Source organism: Kuraishia capsulata, genomic scaffold, assembly GCF_000576695.1.
Source record: "Kuraishia capsulata CBS 1993 genomic scaffold, Kuraishia_capsulata_scaffold_4, whole genome shotgun sequence".
In the NCBI taxonomy this organism is placed as follows: Eukaryota; Fungi; Ascomycota; class Pichiomycetes; order Pichiales; family Pichiaceae; genus Kuraishia; species Kuraishia capsulata.
Genome location: NW_019172953.1, coordinates 202,698 through 220,495, shown reverse-complemented (window position 1 = coordinate 220,495; position 17,798 = coordinate 202,698). Strand labels below are relative to the sequence as shown.

At 47.3% G+C, this 17,798-nt stretch overlaps 9 protein-coding genes across 9 annotated transcripts; 2 read left to right on the top strand and 7 right to left on the bottom strand.

The window, feature by feature from the left end:
- Positions 1–198: 198 nt before the first annotated feature.
- KUCA_T00003229001 (uncharacterized protein) lies at positions 199–3,441 on the bottom strand (the record flags this gene model as incomplete). Its single annotated transcript, XM_022601623.1, has 1 exon — positions 199–3,441. The coding sequence occupies one exon, from the start codon at positions 3,439–3,441 to the stop codon at positions 199–201; it is 3,243 nt and encodes a 1,080-aa protein (XP_022459247.1).
- Positions 3,442–4,176: 735 nt separating this feature from the next.
- KUCA_T00003228001 (uncharacterized protein) lies at positions 4,177–5,316 on the bottom strand (the record flags this gene model as incomplete). The annotated part of the gene is made up of 1 exon (XM_022601622.1): positions 4,177–5,316. One exon carries the CDS (start codon positions 5,314–5,316, stop codon positions 4,177–4,179), a length of 1,140 nt encoding a protein of 379 aa, XP_022459246.1.
- A 195-nt stretch (positions 5,317–5,511) lies between these two features.
- On the top strand, positions 5,512–6,381 carry KUCA_T00003227001 (uncharacterized protein; the record flags this gene model as incomplete). Its single annotated transcript, XM_022601621.1, has 1 exon — positions 5,512–6,381. The coding sequence occupies one exon, from the start codon at positions 5,512–5,514 to the stop codon at positions 6,379–6,381; it is 870 nt and encodes a 289-aa protein (XP_022459245.1).
- A 77-nt stretch (positions 6,382–6,458) lies between these two features.
- On the bottom strand, positions 6,459–8,267 carry KUCA_T00003226001 (uncharacterized protein; the record flags this gene model as incomplete). Its single annotated transcript, XM_022601620.1, has 1 exon — positions 6,459–8,267. One exon carries the CDS (start codon positions 8,265–8,267, stop codon positions 6,459–6,461), a length of 1,809 nt encoding a protein of 602 aa, XP_022459244.1.
- Positions 8,268–8,489: 222 nt separating this feature from the next.
- Positions 8,490–9,527, top strand: KUCA_T00003225001 (uncharacterized protein; the record flags this gene model as incomplete). Its single annotated transcript, XM_022601618.1, has 1 exon — positions 8,490–9,527. One exon carries the CDS (start codon positions 8,490–8,492, stop codon positions 9,525–9,527), a length of 1,038 nt encoding a protein of 345 aa, XP_022459243.1.
- Positions 9,528–9,661: 134 nt separating this feature from the next.
- Positions 9,662–11,539, bottom strand: KUCA_T00003224001 (uncharacterized protein; the record flags this gene model as incomplete). The annotated part of the gene is made up of 1 exon (XM_022601617.1): positions 9,662–11,539. One exon carries the CDS (start codon positions 11,537–11,539, stop codon positions 9,662–9,664), a length of 1,878 nt encoding a protein of 625 aa, XP_022459242.1.
- A 352-nt stretch (positions 11,540–11,891) lies between these two features.
- On the bottom strand, positions 11,892–13,205 carry KUCA_T00003223001 (uncharacterized protein; the record flags this gene model as incomplete). The annotated part of the gene is made up of 1 exon (XM_022601616.1): positions 11,892–13,205. One exon carries the CDS (start codon positions 13,203–13,205, stop codon positions 11,892–11,894), a length of 1,314 nt encoding a protein of 437 aa, XP_022459241.1.
- Positions 13,206–13,508: 303 nt separating this feature from the next.
- On the bottom strand, positions 13,509–15,122 carry KUCA_T00003222001 (uncharacterized protein; the record flags this gene model as incomplete). The annotated part of the gene is made up of 1 exon (XM_022601615.1): positions 13,509–15,122. One exon carries the CDS (start codon positions 15,120–15,122, stop codon positions 13,509–13,511), a length of 1,614 nt encoding a protein of 537 aa, XP_022459240.1.
- Positions 15,123–15,643: 521 nt separating this feature from the next.
- KUCA_T00003221001 (uncharacterized protein) lies at positions 15,644–17,782 on the bottom strand (the record flags this gene model as incomplete). The annotated part of the gene is made up of 1 exon (XM_022601614.1): positions 15,644–17,782. The coding sequence occupies one exon, from the start codon at positions 17,780–17,782 to the stop codon at positions 15,644–15,646; it is 2,139 nt and encodes a 712-aa protein (XP_022459239.1).
- Between the last annotated feature and the right edge of the window lie 16 nt (positions 17,783–17,798).

Below are 17,798 nucleotides of genomic sequence, written 5' to 3'. Positions count from 1 at the left end.
GTACTGTTTCTTTATAACATTAGAAGAAAGGTCTGGGATTATGCGTATACAGCACTTTTTGGCACATTCTAAACGTTTCTGTTAGGCTTTTGTAATTAATTTTCTTATACCTCGATATGGCCTAGTTATATTCTTCGATACAATGAAGACGACTCTCACCAAAAGACAAAGCACAAAAACATAACCTATTTACACCACTTAGTCATCCATTTCCGAAGGTTTTAACAACCCTCCAACCAATCTGGCCTTCTCTTTCTCCTCTTGCTGTTTCTCTAGCAATTCCTTTTCACGGTCTTCGGCAAAGAGATAGTCAGTTGGGTCACCACCGTACTGCTTGATCTGTACCAAGAAGTCACGCAGGATTCCTCTAAACTTGACAAGTGCATTGTACGACGACAGTAGCGCAGTGATGAAATTTGTGATCTGGGTCTCCTGAAGGTGTGGGAAGGCATTTTTCAGCATGTTGGCAAGATACTCACGCAAAAAGACGGAGTTGGAAGTGCCTGCAGGTGCAGAGCCAGGAGGATAGATTGGCTCCTTGATCACATTGGCTTCCACCAAGCCCACAAGTTTGCCAATCAATTGGGCCTGCTGTTTGAAGCCAGCCTTGTGGTCTGAATCAGTTAAAACGAAGAACGTATCACTGAGTATTGGGAAGTAGAAGGTCTGGTAGAAACCAGTGGTGAATGGGTTTGTTCCCAAGTCCTCGATGTTCTTGAGCAATTCGATACACAGAGTGAGACCAGTGTTTTCCACGTCTCTGTTGTTGTGCTTGAAAGCCCATAGAATGGCATCGACAAAGGATTGGAAGGCCTCTGCTGGGAATCTCGAAAGAGCTTCGAAACTTTTGAGGTTGATCTCTCTCAGTAACTTGTAGAACTCAACTCTATGTTCGGGATATTCAGTGAGATCTTTGTTGATCATGTCCAAAGTAACGGAAAATACGTTAGCGAGAATTGTGCCAATTTGCTCTGGAATCAAATCACCAACCTTATCCACCAAAGTACACATACAATTGAGCACCTCGGCATCACGAGCATCCGGAACATTCGTTCTGTAGTCTTCCAGAACGGCAGCAAGCAATGGTCCCACGAGATCCCTTACGATCTCTTCCTGGTTGTTAGCCTTGGAGACATAGGTTTCCACAAGATGCAGTACTTCCTTCTTGATGGTTCTCAAGCCTCTCACCTTTGGAGTCTTTGTGGCAATGATTCCATCTGATGCTACTGCATTGGATATCATCCCACTGACAGCAGTGTACAGGGAGAGCATATCGACATATATCAGTCCGAGCTGAGCGTAGAAGCCTGGCCCCAATGGCGTGCAAACAGCAACATTGGTCTTTATGATGTTGGCTAAAATTCTAACAATTTCTGGCTTGCTCAGAAGGTCTGGCTCGTCTCTGGATTGCTTCACCACGGCATCCCAGGCAACGTTTGGCAACTGCATCAGATCGTGTAGCAATCTGTCCCTCTTTGGTGGTGAGTTCTGAGCTGCAATGATGGTGCCACAAGCTTCGTAGAAAGTGTGAACTTGCTGTGGTTGGAGGTCATTGGTGATGATTTCAATTGTACGCACAATCTCATCTATGAAAGGTTCAGACTCGCCGGATTGTTGCACAACAAAGTGTCTGTTACACTTCTGGGCAATCTTGATAAAGGTATCGCAGGCCATGTCTTGAACACCCTCATGGGTTTCGTGCATGAACTCGAACAACTTGTTGACCACAGTCTTCAGGAACTTCCAGTGAGCTTTGAGAAATCTTGGGTATTGGCCCACGATATACATGATGTTGGAAGCAACAACGGCCTTGTTGTCCTTTCCACGCTTCATCTCAGTCAAAGCCAGCAGATCTTTGATAACTGTGACCAAAAACCTCTTCTCCATTTCCTCGTTCATGGTACCCGAAATAGAACCAATCGCCCAACACAGAGTATTAATGTTGTGCCACGACCATTCCGAACCGTCTATTTGTCTGGCAAGTTTCTCGGTCATGATAGCTTCTGTGTTAATCACATCCAAATGTGTCAGGTAAACAAGAACCTCCCTCATAGACTTGTAAAGCTGGATTGTATCACTCTCCTTAACGAACTCTCTCACAATCTCCCCTTCATCATTCTCCACAATGAGCACTTCCTCGGGCCTCACCATGCTCTCTATCATAACGAATCTCAGCTGGGTCATCACCTTGTCATAAATGTGCTTTCTAAGGGGGAACTTCTTGAGAACTTCGGGGTTCGGCGCTCCACCTGCGGCTATGTTGCTCATGGTGCTGCCGTATGAGAGCTGGATCAAGGGGCTGAACTCAGCAGCCGGAAGCTTCTGGATCTCAGCAAACAGTCCGCTCACCAATTTACTCCAGTAGTCCAGACACGTTTTAAAGAGCTCACGCTCCTCAACTTTGGAAAGGTTGATAAGATACTCATGTGCAATCAACAGCAATTCCCTCAGACTCTCGTCCTGTTCCAGGGGCAGCAGATGGTTGGTCAAGAAGGTGACGAAGAACATAGCCAGATCCTGGAGAAATGATTGGTCCTCAGAGTTTGCGTACTTGTAAGTTTTCTTGATGTCAATGTTTACAGGAATCAAGTTCATGATGCTTTGTGTGGATTCCTTGAACATGGCCAAGAACTTGTTGTCATACTGAGGAGCCACCAGAGAGGAAACTTCAGTGAGACACTTCAAAGTGACTGACTTGAACTCATTCACAGGTAAAAACTTGGTCGACAGCAGGCTCAGCAGGTCTGTCTCGAAGATGAAACCCAGCGGGATCCAAGGAAGATATTTCAGCAAGCAGTTCAAGGTAGACAGTATCAGTGAGGGCTTGGGGGATTTGTCCAACACTTCAAAACAGAGTTTGAATATCTCGGTAAACTCTCCTCCCAAACTCGATTTGAGGGCAGTTGCCTTGGCTTGTGTCATCTGCTCTGCAGAAAAGTCAAAAATCTCTTCAGACAGCAGCTTCAAGATGACCATGTTGTTCTCGCAAACATTGAAGCCAGACCCACTGGATTGAACAATCTCCGGAATAAACGTTGGCCAGTTCCCTGGCCATTCTTGCTTAGTGATCTGAACCAATGTAAGATCACACTTATTGATCAGGGCCCGCTGAGATGTGAATTGGGCATCGTCCTGACACATGGTGATGATCATTCCAGCCACAAAATTCCTGATACCAAGTCTTTGTTCATCCGGAAGCATCTTCCACTTGGTCTGGATCAACTTGTCTAAAATGGAAAGCGCAATATACTTGGACTGGGAATCCTGCGATAGTTGTAGGATCTGGTCGGCTTTGGTCCAGGCATCAGGGTGATTCTGGAACTCGGTTATTACATCCTGGGCCTTCTTCCTCTCATCACCAGATCCGGAATAGAACGTCTCGACCACTTTGTCCAAAAGGGCAACGTCTAGATCTTTGCTGAAATCCAAAATCGCCTCCATGATGGGTATTAGAGGGGGATAAGCTGAAATAAAACGAGAGAAGGATATAAATCAGTTTGTAGTTTGAACGCAAAAGTCTCTCAAAGTTTCAAAACACAAAAAGCCAAGAAAACCTTTGCAATGAAAGTCTCGCAAAGAATTCAACTTCACGGATCACAAAATTACCGTTCTGAAGGTATGCACCAATAGAAGAGCTGGTGTCTATGGCAAATGGCTGGCACAAACAGCAGAGCAAGCTAAACTTTGAATGACCTCAAGATCCGTCAATTGGTCACGGATGGATACAACAGCGTTTTCGATCGAGAAGATCAATTTCCAACGGCTTGGATTTGGTGCTAATGGCTTTGTTAATTGTCAAACGTGTGTGTTGTTTTTTTCTGCTGGTCCTTGGCTTAAGCTTTACGGGTCGTGCGGGTCCGAAACTGGTAAGCACACTACAGGAGGTCTTGGCTCAGTCAGCCAGCCCTGAGAACGTGCGAGAAACCAGAGAGGGTTTATGTGCAACGTTTTATTCCTTATTTGGTCTGGTGACGGAGTAAACATTGGCCTGATCAACAAGTTGTCGACTCAAGCAGAAATTAACGGATTGTTGCGAAGGCGATGGGTGTCCTTCGAAGAGGCTTACAAGGCGTCAATGCAAGTAGAGGGCTATCACACCTCCATCTACACCAGTTTCTATACCAATGCCTATTCGTTCCGTAAAATTCCAATATTCATGTACAAGTATCGACCTGTTCACCTGAACAACAGGTTTGCTCTATCTGCCCTCTTCTGCTTGAAAGCGCGTCTCGCGTTTATGCTGGACTTGCCCGTCCTATTCAGATCGATGTCCATACGATTGACTCTTTCCTTCTCATCCACAAACCTCTGCTCCAAAAAATCTTTAGATTCATTTGCCTCTGTGGCACCAGGAATAGCGGCAGCCTCAAATACCACCTTCTTCTTGGTTCTTCCCTGACGCCACTTATCTACCCAATGGATGGCTGTTCCCGTCTCGTCCACCACGATCTTCTTATCAACGTATCTGTACTTCTTGAGCTTGATGGCTATTGCCCTCAATAACACCGAAATATCGTTAGTAGGATCTTTGAGATAATCGCTGTATAGTCCACCTGTTGGATCTTGCAAATTCAGGACATAAAGCAAATAATCAGCCACTATCACCGGGTCCACCTTGGTGGGCTTCACTGCGCCCACCAGAGCCAGAGTGATCATCGTCTCTGAGTTCTTTGCTTGCGGCAACGAAACTCCAGGCGTGTCATAAACGTAGATGGAAGGGCTCTTGGAAATCCAAATGACCTCGGAAGTCGATCTGGTGACACCGGGCTGGCCCCCGGTTCGTGCCACATTCTTGCCATACCCATTGCGCTTACCACCCATCCCAAGCCGCCTGAGGTTATTAACGATAACGCTCTTTCCGACGTTAGGCATCCCTGTTACGATCATTCGCAAGCCCAGAGGAGGTGGTGGATACATCTCAGCATGTTTCTGCTTGCAAAGTTGCAGAAGCTTTTTTTTATCACGATCAGAGTTCGAGTTGAAGATCATGTATTCGGACTCAGACCTGTGCCATTTCTTCAGTAGCTGGGGATCCAGATTAGACAGATCAGACTTGGAGTATAATACGATTTTGTCCTTCCCCTGTAATGGTCTGTCTAAGAGCACATTTCCTGTGCTTATAGGAGCTCTGGAGTCTCGCACCTCGAGCACCAGGTCTATCTGAGGAGCCAGCTGTGTGAGTTTGGTCATGGCAACCACATGGTGGCCCTTGAAATCAGCCAGCGATACGCGGTAATCCGGGAACACGGTTCTTGGGATGAATTTTGACACCGAAGCCGCCATTGAGGCAACCTTGGTTATTTTCTGTTGGCTCATGGCTGCTTTTAATCGGTAGAATTAGGTAGCGTAAGAGTGAATAATAGATAGGCAATGAAAAGTTTCGGGAGATGAGGTCAGATGCGATGAGGTGAATTTTTCACTTTGGGCCAGAGGGGTTTAACCAAACGAGACTTTAGTCTTCACGTTATATTTCTTACTTTTTGTTGAATATCTCAATTTTTTTTTTCAAAAATGCCACTCATACTACTGTCTGGTTTCCCTTCCTCGGGGAAAACGACCTGGGCCAATAAACTCGCGGACCAGATGCGCGAGAGAATCTCATCGTTATCGCCAGGCGAACCAGGCTCGAATCTCAAAGTCATCCTCCACAACGACGAATCCTTGGGGATCAAACACGAAGATTACATTGAGTCCAGACACGAGAAGGCTGCCAGAGGCACCCAGATTTCTGCCGTGAAACGTGATCTTTCCAAAAACAACGTGATCATACTGGATTCGATGGCCTACATCAAAGGATTCAGATACCAGCTGCACTGCGAGTCGAAGGCCTTGTCTACCTCTCATTGTGTGATACATGTGCTCGCACCGACAGAAATATGTTTTCAATGGAATTCTGCAAGACCGGCCGCCGAGAGATGGGACGAGGATTTGCTCAAGTCCTTGATCATGAGATACGAGGAACCGGATGCCCGCAACAGATGGGACTCGCCTCTTATCGGGGTGGCCTACGATGACCAGAATCTGCCCTTTGAAGAGATCTGGGAGTCTGTGGCTCTCAAGAAGGGACTGAGACCCAATAATGCCACTGTGCTGAAGCCTGCGTCTTCCATGTCGTTTCTGCAAGAGTTGGACCAACTGACCTCCAGTGTGGTGAATAAGGTGGTCCAGCATCAGCAGCAGCAGATTGGTGGGCAGGATGTTCCAATCGACAAGGATCTTTATGTGCATCTTCCGCAGATGCAAACCGTTTCAATTGCACAGCTTCAGAGGATACGGAGGACTTATGTGACGTTGAACAGAATGAGGACGGTTGATACCACCAGAATCACACCTCTGTTTGTGGAGTACTTGAATAATAGTTTAGAGTCGTCAGAAAGCTGAAACTAGATACCTGGAATTCCTCGAGTAATCGTTTAAATTTGTGGTTAATGGCTATGTACAGATTCGTTATAAAATGCCTAGATCTGCTCGCTCTCAGAAACCCGCCGTCTGATAATTTCCAAAGACTCTTGAACACTTGGCAAGCTTTCGTCAATTACGTTAGTGCTCAGATAAGGCCATTTCTTGGTGAGAAAAAAGTGGCATGCAGATGCGTTTCCCTTAGCTGCAACCAAGTTCAGCACGAACAGCCATGGGAACTCTTTGGAAAGGACGTCTGCCTCTTTAGAAAGAGAGTCCAGAAAGTCCCAAAACAATTTCCATTGAGACGAGTTGGCCAATACAGATAGGTAGAGAAGCAGGTTTCTCTCGGTGGTCTGGTCGTTAGAAATCCACTGGTATCTGCTCTGCTTGAGCAAAGCTGGTAGGACCGTTATGAAGGGAGCAGCAGGCACTTGCGTGGTGTTAGACGATACCGGAACATCGTTTGGGGTTATGAAGTCTTTTGATTCCATGGAAGAGCCCAGACCAAAAATATAGGGCAAAAGTTTCGGGAAGATTCGTTCAAAGGAAACGGCCTCTCCCGACCCTGGAACTTCCTGTTGAATATGAGGATATGTCGATAATAATAGCCCTGAAGCACTAACCAAAGTTTCAGACACATTGGCCGTTCTATTTTCATCAGATGGACATTCCGTCAGAGCCTTGAAAAATTCACTCAGATCGGCTCCTGTAAGCATTTCACCACTGGCCTGCATGGCTGCAAAGTTGTCCCAGAATAGCTTTGCGTATCCTACCTGGGGGAATTTCCTCAACAACTCCAGGTAAAAATCAACTCGACAAAGCCAATGTCCTCTGCTAGGACTCGAGACGGGAAACGCTTGTTGGAAGGAATCCTCTAACGCAGCAACCTCTTCTGCAGTCTCTGCAGAACTTACTCCTTTGACATGAGCCCTCAGGATCATGAACATCTGGTCAGTACTTTCGGGCTGTCTTTCAAACGTGTTGAACTTGCTGTTGAACTCCATAGCGAGCTTGTAATCGCCCTTTTCTGCAGATTCAGCCAGGATATCTAGGTCTGACCTCTGGTACCTGGCAGTGCTGGTGTGGAAGTATCTGATACCACTGAAGATGTCGTCGCTGTCTGACACAATATTTGCCCGAGGCTGATAAAGATGTTTCTCTTCTGGAGAGGCCCATAGCTCTTCCAAGTTGAGTTCCTCGCGCCTTTCCTGGGTGAGGAAGTGAACATAGATGCCGTCCACGTTGGTGTCAATCATCACCCATGAGTTGGCGGTGGCACCGTAATCGTTTAGTGCATAGGCTGGAGACTTCTTGAGCTTTCTCTTATATCGCTTGCGTGCTGTGAACAAATCGCTGCTTTTCAGTAGGCCCTCGTAGCTGGGGATGGTATCCAGGTCTTTCTTCACGTAGTTGTTCAGCTCTTCTGTGGCTTTGTGTAAATGCTTAGCACTTTTTCCTGAGCCAATGATCATGAAATCCCCCACAAACTGCGATCCTTGGTATCCGTCACGATGATCTGATCGCACGTCAAAAATGAGTAGATTTTCCATGCTCAGTTGTTTGGCTATGTATTCCACAATCTGAACCAGACGGGCAGGCGCGTCTTGCGGGATTTCTGGCATCTCGGTGCCCGAGATTATCGCGGATTCGGGCTCTTCAGACCTCAAATACCAAGGTCTCGAATCCGTGGCTTCCTGATCCGTGGGTTTGGCATCAATGGAGATATCGTTATTCGTGGAAAGACTCCTGCAGATGGGTCTGGTCACGCCCGTGGTTTCCCGCAAAGAAATTCCATAGGGTGTTTGAGAAATGCTCCTAGCACTCCGTATGCAACGTAGGTTTCTCTTCAATGTAAACCTCCACATGGTTGCTCGTGAAGTTTGGTTCACTGAGACTTTGGAGGAGCGCTGGAAACTTTTGAACTTTTCAGTTTGTGTGTAGTGCCCTGACCAACATTGTTGGTCGATGCACGACGTCACGTGGGAAATGACATTTCCCACGTTTGTAAAAGTGCCGCACTTTACGATGATCTTGTTCCACGAGCCTGCAACACCTTCGACAAAACCACCAAGGCCAAACGCAAGATTATGTCTACTCAAAACAGTGTTTCTCTCCTGAAACCCACAAGTCACGACCAGATTGACGCTCACAGCAACGGCGAGCAGGAGGTGGTGTACCGAAGACTACTCGCCGAGGCTACCACTAGTGAAAAATACGCCAGTGGACGCACCAAGAGGCCTTGGATTTTCGAGGTTGTTCAAGGTTTTTTCCTTCAGGACGATGAGGGAACTGATGATTTGACATTTGAGTATGTGAACCAGGATTTTGGCCTGAAACTCAGTTCTTGGACTGAGCTTCGTCAAAAGCTGGAATCTTTAAATTCGAATGCCGCCAGTAATGAGTCATATAAACTTTTGTTCCTCGCTAGACATGGTCAAGGTTACCATAATTTTGCTGTTGAGAAATACGGAACCGAGAAATGGGATCGCGATCTGGCCCATCTCTCTGGAGATGGTGAGATTGTTTGGGGACCTGATCCCTTTTTGACTTCTTTGGGAGAGGCACAGGCTGATGAGAATCACGATGTCTGGCTCCAGCAGATCGCCAAGGGAGCGCCCATTCCCACTGCTTTTTATTCCTCTCCATTCACAAGGTCAATGCACACTTTGATTCGCACTTGGAAGGACATTGTGATTTGCGAAAATGGACAGGATGAGTCCAAACTATTGGCACCAAGAGCACATCCATTGGTTGTGGAGGACGTCAGGGAAACCATTGGTCTTCACCTCTGTGATAAGCGCTCCACCAAGTCGACGATTATCGAGAGAGTCAGCAAGTACGGGTTGGTGATTGAGGATGGTTTCGAGGAAGAAGATGTCCTCTATAAAGAGGATTGGAGAGAGTCGTTATCTGAACAGGCTCTTAGAATCAACAAGTTCTTGCAGTTTCTGTTTGAGAAGGACTTTGTCGACAACAAGATCACCAGAGACGGTGATTTGGTTGTCAATGTCACATCACATGCTGGCACTATCAGATCCTTCATCACTGCTCTGGGTCACAGACATTTCACCATTAGCACGGGAGGGATGATTCCGGTGGTGGTCAAGGCGATCAGGCAATTGTGAGCAAGTCAAGCTATAAAAAATTAGAGAGACATTAGACAGTTTTAGAAAGCTCGAACATACTGAAATTTTGGAAGGAAGATACACTTGGCCGGTAGAAAACGAAATATTTAAGAAAATGTGTTTGAATCAAAGGCTCAGCTAAGACCCTCGAGATCGGCCTTCACGCTAGTCAAACTCTGTTCTGCAAAGTACCTCACATCAACATCCTCGTCATTCTTCAACTCTTCAAGCGAAGGAACGATCTTGGATCTCACGATATCCACGTAAGCACCGGAGTCAGAACCGGGTACCAGGAGGGACTTGGACACAACCAACAGAGCTTTTGCGACGTTGAATCTGATATTGGGAACTGCGTCTCTTTCGAGCTTCTCGATGAATGGCAAGATATCATTGGCTATGATGGAGTTGTTGACAACAGGCACAAGCGACTTCACCGCAAACAAACATGTAATTCTGCAAGTGAAGTTATCGAAGTCCTCCCCTTCCTTCTCCAAAATTCTTCTGATCAACTCGGAACGAGCCCATTCTTCGCCAAAAATCTTGGTAAGTTTCTGCAAGTTGGCGACTGCAGCCTCTCTGATGGAATAAACCGAATCCCAGAGCCACTCCATACAGAGCTGACCCAAGGCCTGGTCGAAAAATGCAACTCCCAATTGCTCGGCAAGCAGTGGGATCTGCTGGATGATAGCCAATCTCACGCGCCACAGTTTGTCGTTGGCCAATCCGGTGATAGCTGGAAGAAGTGATTCCGATAGCAACTGGATTCCAATCACTTCGTTCACAACTTGCAAATTGGATATGATGTTCAAACGCACCTCTGAGAACTCATCCTTCAGCATACTCACCAGAACGGGAAGCAAGTGTTTGATAGTAGACTCCTTGCCAAGTATTGGAGCAAGACCAGTGATCTCGCTTGCCAGTGCGCTCCTTACAACCTCTGATTCGTCATTACTAAGAATAGCAACACATGGAACAATCTGCTCCAAAACGACCGAAGAGTCTGCCTTATCTGCCAAGACTGCAAATCCGGGTAGTTGTTTCGAGATGGCCTTCTTAACCTCGGCCTCTCCATCCTTCATCAGATCTAGGATTCTTGGAACAAGGTTGAGTGTGTATTTATCATCATCGAAATTCGCGGCAAGTTGCTCAAACCTGTCAGCAACCATGTAACGGACTCTCCAGCTCGGATCTTCAATAAGAAGCACCAAACTTCTGAAAAGCTCCTCGAGATGGGACTTGTCCTGTATTTGTCTCTCAAACTTGAGAATGGATATCAATACATCCACGGACAGGAACTTGACAGAGTCCTGGGAGTCGCCAACCAAAAACTGGAACATAGAAGTCACAAGGTCCCAGTGAAAGTCGTCGCTCTTTCCCGGGTAGCCAAAGTTTTCTGTCAGTATGTCAGTAATCTCGGGAAGGTGTGTGGCAGCGGCCTTTCTAACCATAGGCGAATCATCCTGGATGAGCTCATAGTAAAGATCAAGCAGTTCCTTGCGTAATTCTGGCAAAACTCTGATGATTATGCTCTTGAACAAGCCAGTGGCAGCTACGTGCAACGAGAACCACCTTTCCTTGGCTAGTCTCTGAATAAGCGGGATGAAGTCACTTTCGATCTGCGCTTCAGACATTGAGGTACTGATTTCATTGAGAGCATCAACCGCTTTCTCTCTCACAATTGGCTCCTCACATGAGGCAATTCTTTCGAGAACAGGCAGTAAAAGAGGCGCAAACTCAGGTCCCCCGACATACGGAACAAACTTACTGAGCTCCTCAGCGGTGATTGCCACAACCTCGTCCTCATCTTCGGGGATAACATCCTCCAAAAATGTAATCAGTTCTTTGCGCGTACGCTCAGGCCCAAGCGCAATTGCAATCGTGTCCAGTCTCTTCATGGCCTGAACTCTGCTGGCAACGTCATCGTGTCTCAGCTCGTCCATCAGCAGGGCAATTGGATACAAATCATCCGAACTTGCGCCCGTATGGACACTTGTGGCTTCTGCTGTTTCCATTGTTATGTGGGAGTTATATTTGAGATTTTTGTCCAATAATATGCCCTGAAATCGAGTAGGTGCTTTGTGTTCCAACCCCGGTTGCACTGCTAGCTGTCTTTAGTGATTGGTTTTACCACACCAAACAAATCTATTCAAAAACGCTGTATTAATTGAATAGCGCAATCAATAGCGTTATAAAGGTACAGTTTGACGTCAAAAAATGAATTATTCCGCCCCTTTTAACTAAACAACACACGTTAAGATTAATCCTCCAAAGATGTTGACCTCCTCGTGTGGATTCCAGAGATGCTGTCGACCCGTGAAAAAATGGCAGTCTACTCTGGTAGGGTTTAACTATAGTACAATCCTATTAGATGTATGTAACACTGAAGGCCATTGAAGCTGCCTCTTTCAGCTTGAAAAGCAGAAGAACTAGTAGGAAACGTAGTCGTGCTATCATCCTCTTCCATTGTTGCGTACTGGCCATGTTTTTCAGCGAAAATGAAAGCGATACCAGAACGGCCAGAGCAAACGTCGGCCTCGCAAGTCTTTCAAGGAGTCCAGAGCTTGACAGATGCGCTGGAAAAAGCGCCTCTTTGATGGATAGATAAAGATGGGCGCCAAAGCCGGTTCTGTGCACCTCCGGATGCGGTCTCTTGTTGTTTAGTCTATTTTCCTCGGGCTCTCTATCAACCTTGAGAGCTCGTTCTTCGTGCTGCCTCCTTCTTCGCTCTTCTTCCTTCCGACCTTGTTCCAGCTGCTGCTTCTTTGCGTGCATCCTCTGTTTTTCTTCCTGCCTCTTGCGATCACTTGCGCTGCGCTCCTCTTCGGCCTGTAACCGTACAGCCTCTGCGAGATCGTCCAATGCCTTGGCGGCCAGAGTATCGTTTAAAGCGTATCTATGACCAATAAACGTCCTGGCTTCGTCTACTTGGTTCTGCTTGACCAGAATGTGTTTCACGTAAAACTCCGAAATCCGTTCGAAGCCCTCGTCCTTCTTCACGCTCCCTCCTTCCGGCAGAACTGGGAGCGGATTCTCCTCCAAAACGCTACTCACCTGTTCTTTCAGCAGACCTAGGGATATTCCATTGGAGATCTCGATGATAAAACACATCAGCACCAAATCGGGGTCTGCAGAACGGACGTCGTGGCTGTAGATCACCATCATCTGGTCGAAAACGGCACCTCTAAGGAATGTGTCGCGTATTGTGAGTCTCTGAGCCAATGACATATCTGGGAATGACCCAACTTCAGCCGGAAAGGTCCCCGTAGATGCTGAGGAGTTGGAAAGATCCTTTAGCAATAAGTCTGTAAGTGATAGGTACAGTCTGAATATGTTCACTTTCAAGCTCTGGACCTCCAGTGTCGTTTGCCGAGGAGAATGCTTGAATAATTCTGAGCCTGGCTGTGTTATATCGTCAATGAGACCAATCACGCTTCTCCAAGCAGTGCAAAAGTCTCTGTTGAGATACTGCTTGATGGCCTTTTGGTACGAGCTTTTCAATCGCGTGTGTGAACTGATATCAAGCATGGATGATGACATCCTCCTTTCTGAGCCTTCAGTGTCATCAGTCAAAGTCCCACTGCTTGTCAGACGTTTCGCCACTTCTATCTGGTTCCCATTCCTGGGGTAGCCTAGCGAAGTCTGCGAGGAAGCGTTGCCGTTGAGCACGATCTGCGACATGTCCAGGCAACAAGGTATAAGTGCAAGTTTCTTGATGCCTTGGATATAAGTCCCCTTTGAATCAGTTGAGATTCTCTTTGTATTCTGTTTCCGATCAGGTTTACGGTAGTCTGGAAAGAACACCTGGAATGACGGAGGGCTGGACTGGACCCGCGGGGTCGTTTGCCTCCAAAGAGCCTATCAGATGAGATGCACGTGATCATTTAAATTGGTGGTTCACGACCTCGCAGGGGTGAAATATTTCACTTAAAGTCGTCTCAATACACAGTATACAACTATTTTTGGTCGCCATAAACTGCAACCTCAATTCTGAGGCGCGATAGACTCGGCAGTCACATCCTCCTCGTCATCAGACTTATCTGGTGTGATCTGCGCCATTGCTGCTGATTTCATCTCCTCGTTGGTGTACATCAAACCACTAACCTCTGAAATCACGTTGTACCAGGTCAACATCTCCTCGTAGCTACTCGCCTTGAAAGAAACCGTCTTCTTCGTCATGCTGACCAGTTGACTGATGTCCTTACCCTGAACGGTGAACTTGAACTTTCCATCTCCAGGAGCAGATGGGTTGCCTACCAGACACTCTGGTAAGAACATCACCAATGAAGGGTGGTGAGAGTCCTTGAACGAGCGCGACTGGAACTCAAACAAGTACCGTGTTCTAGTTATAACGTAGTAGTACGACTTGTACTTCTTGGTGATCTTTCCCTCCCTTCTCAGTAACACACCCTCCAAAATAGGCTCGGTTGCAGTGTGAGTTTGATTTGGGAAGACCACATCCGACAGCGTTCTTTTATATGGATTCTTGGTGATCTCAAACCGAGCTGTTGTAAGCGAAAGTTTAGAGGTGACATCTGAGAGGTCGTTGTCAATCTTCACGGAATCGGGATCAGCCTCGCCAGATATGAGTGATTGAGCATTTCTCTCCTTGAATCTCTCCCATTCGTAGTCAACTGGAATTGCGGCTAGTTGATTGTTCAGATCGTCAAAAGTGTTGATTCCTTTCCCAAGGTAGTTCGTGATCGAAACAGAGAAGTTGTTGAAGATTTTCTTCAAAATTTCCACTATTTGCTTCTCCATTATTCCGAGTGTGATCTCATTGCTTTCAAGAAAATCAAAGTGCGAGTTCTCTTTGTTGAGCTGCTCGTGGCCGTGGTGGAGCACAGACCTTTTGATTATGTAGGGATCACTGCGATAATCAATTTTTGGACCCACGCTGGAGCTGTAGGAACTGTCAAAACTGGAGACGGAGTTTTGAAGCTTTGCCAATTCCTTCGAGGTGGTGCCGTGGAGTTTTTTGAGTTCTTTCACCTCCTTTTGGCTGGCAGAAAGAAACTCCTTTTTACGGCTCTGGATCTCAGAAATGATCCTTTTGAACTCCGGCAAAACCTGCGTCCTGATGGTACTATCCAGCTCAACTGCAGCACTGTGGTTCATATCCGTGCGCACCTTGAGAGCCTCTAAGAACTCGTTCAAACCAACAGGCCCGAGTTGTTCGTGTGCACCAGGGGCTGCACCAGCTCCGGCAGGCGAATACACGCCTTCACCGGCAACGGCTTGCTTGTACCCGGAACCTGCCACAGACCCACTCACGGGAGCATCTGCACCCGGACTCACTTCGAATTGCGGTGAGACATTCGACTGTAGGTTCTTGATGATCTTCTCGTACTGTTTGACATTGATGGCTATCAAACTCAAATAGTTGTCAGTAAAGTTCTCGACACTCGTCAGAAGCGCAATGTACTTGTCGTATCTTCTTGCAACGAGCTCGGTTGAATCCGGCTGCGAATCGTCAAGCAGTGGGGTTTGTGCCCCACCGCCTTCTTCGGCCTCAACACCTGTTGGAGACACTGGCTGCACCCGATTTGCCGGAGGGGGCGACGAGAGTCTCCAGGTGCCTGAACGTGATAATGACATGTCAAACTATAAACAATTGGGTCAAAAGCGCCAGAAAGCTGAGCTTCCACCCCTTGTTAACGTCAAAGGGATGTTCGTCCCCCCTGCTAAAAACGGTGGCAACAGTGCTCCCAACCTGCGGATCTTGATCTTTTTGATAGGGTCTTGACTGCCGCACGATAAGCTCAATAGGCGAGTTGTGGATCAGAAGTGAGGAGCCGAAAAGGGTATAGGAATCGGCTTGATTTAATTATTTACCCTGGTCTAAGGTTCTCCATAACGTGTATAGTCATTATGTATCCTATTATTGGCTCTCGTTATCAAGTCCATACATGAATGTATATGTAGATATATATGTAGATAAGGCTCTCGTCGGTCCGTGATTGTAACATAGAGGAACCTTGACATAAGAGATGCAAACTAAATCCAAAAAAAGCCGTATAACCCAGATTATATCCACAGATTCCCTAGAAATTATGCCTGGAAGATCCTGTAACCTACGAACAATGGCAAAGCACCGAGCTCTCAGGGGCACACTTTCCTTATAGACTGAAATCATTCAACCTCTGATCCAAGTCAGCCAGACTTCCATCAATGTTCCTGATATGTGTCATTCTTGGAGTGGTATTGAGACCGTACAAAACTCCTGGGGTGTTGGCACTCGCCAGAGGAGAAATATAAGCAGCCACAGGAGCCGGATAGCTGGGCGTAGAAGGCGTCTCGGGAACAAAATTATCACCGACAGATGGAGAATACGCAGGTGGTGAAAATGCTTGGACTGAAGGATACGTTGGGGGCACTTCGTCATCCCAAGCAATCCCCAGACCAGACCGCTCGCTATACACCAGCTTGAATTGCATCCGCAGTACTCTGGCCACACCAGTGGGAACACCGACCTTTTGATTGCGTGGATCGTCGTGGTTACCCGAGCTTGAGTGCGGGCCGACACCCGAGCTTGCAGTTGAGTTGGTAGAATTCCGACTCTGCGCGGAAGCATTAGATGTAATGGGCCTTATTGGTGACTGATCTGTAGGTCTTGAGGGCGATTCTATTGGATGAGACTGTCTTGCACCAGCTGAAGCTGATCTTCCTCTTGAGCCTGTGGGCCGGAGCTCGCCATATGCTGCGGAATGCATGACCTCCTCTGCAATCACCACCTCCACCACTAGGATGTGCGATACATATATTCCGAGCTCATTGTCAGAGATGTCGCAACTAGTATTCGCTATGGAGCTTCCAAAGATGTTGCGGGCATCAAAAACAGGTGAATCGCAGTTAATGGAGTTGATTGACCTCAACTGGTTAACTGCGGAGTTCAATCCCACCGAGGCCAAGTTCATGATATCTATCTCGGCAATCAACACGATCCGGCCCTTATTGCTGAAATCAGACTTCCAACCAGACTTGATTTCGCCCTCGGCAACCGTCCGGATCTCTTCCTGGTACATGTGTACGTCCTCGCCATCTCCAGTAACTGGGGGCAAAGGCTCAGGGTCGTTGGAGAATTGCGGGTTCAGCCCATTGGCGCCCGCAGCAACCCGAGAACTTGGAGGATCCAGCGTCTCGTCCAGGTTGCCTGTTATCTGCTGTATATCATCTCCATCTCGAGTTGACCCCGTCGGCTGCAGAGCGTTGGTGTTGGCGTTCGAGTCCACAGGCACGAGGTCGTTTTGGACACTCTGTGCAGTAGCAAAGTGATAGTTCATCACGGGCATTCCCATGCCACCACTCTTGGTGATGGGCTTCCTGTGTTTGTTCGTTCGTTTGAAGTGGTCTGCCACAATTTTCAACTTAGTGCTGTGTTTATCACAGGCATTCGCGCGCATCTTGATCGACTCCTCGAACCGCCATGCCATCTTTCGCATCCTCCACCTTTTATCGGGTGAAGACACATTCTCCAGTGTGAATTCCACGGGAAATGTCGACTTAGGATACACCACATTAGGCAAAACAGCAGAGGCGGTCACTTCAGTCGGAGGAAACACTCTAACCGAATTGCGATCCTGTCCTCGAATTATCGACCTTCTGATGATTATGGGTAATGACAGAACAATCTTCTCCTCCTTTCCACGGCTGCTGATGTATGATACTCGGGTTATCAGCTCGTACCTGATGGTTGTGCCTGCATTGGACAGCATTGTTGTGGCAGGGATTGAGCCCGGAATCAGATGGCTGAATGGATATCCATGTTCTGTGCCCATTTGGAAAGACGTTCTGTGCTTTAAAACGTCCCAGCGAGCAAGTTCTGTGGTTTTTGAGCGACAGCTGGGACATTGCGTGATGGTAGACGACTGCGGTAGGAACGGTTTTCCATATGTGACGATCTGAACAAGCCGTATATCCACAGAAACAAGATCAATAAATCCAGCCGGTGGTGGGGGTTGCAAAGAGGACGAACTTCTGTTCAAAGAAGACGAAGAAACAGGAGTTAGAGCTGGAGAAGCGGTCGGCTTAACAAAGGGTCTATCCCTCACATTCAGCTGTAGTAACCCACTCAACAACGATCCAGAAGAGTCCGCTGGGGTCCCGTAAAGCATCACGGGAGGCGATTCAATGTTCACAGTCAGCAAGATCGGGGCATCAGCTGAAGGCTGATTGGCCTTGTCGTAGGACTCAGAGGTGGGGAACGAGCTTGTTTCACTACCGAGTCCTCCGGCGAGACCTGTGAAAAATCGCTTCATTGGAGCAAAAACGAGC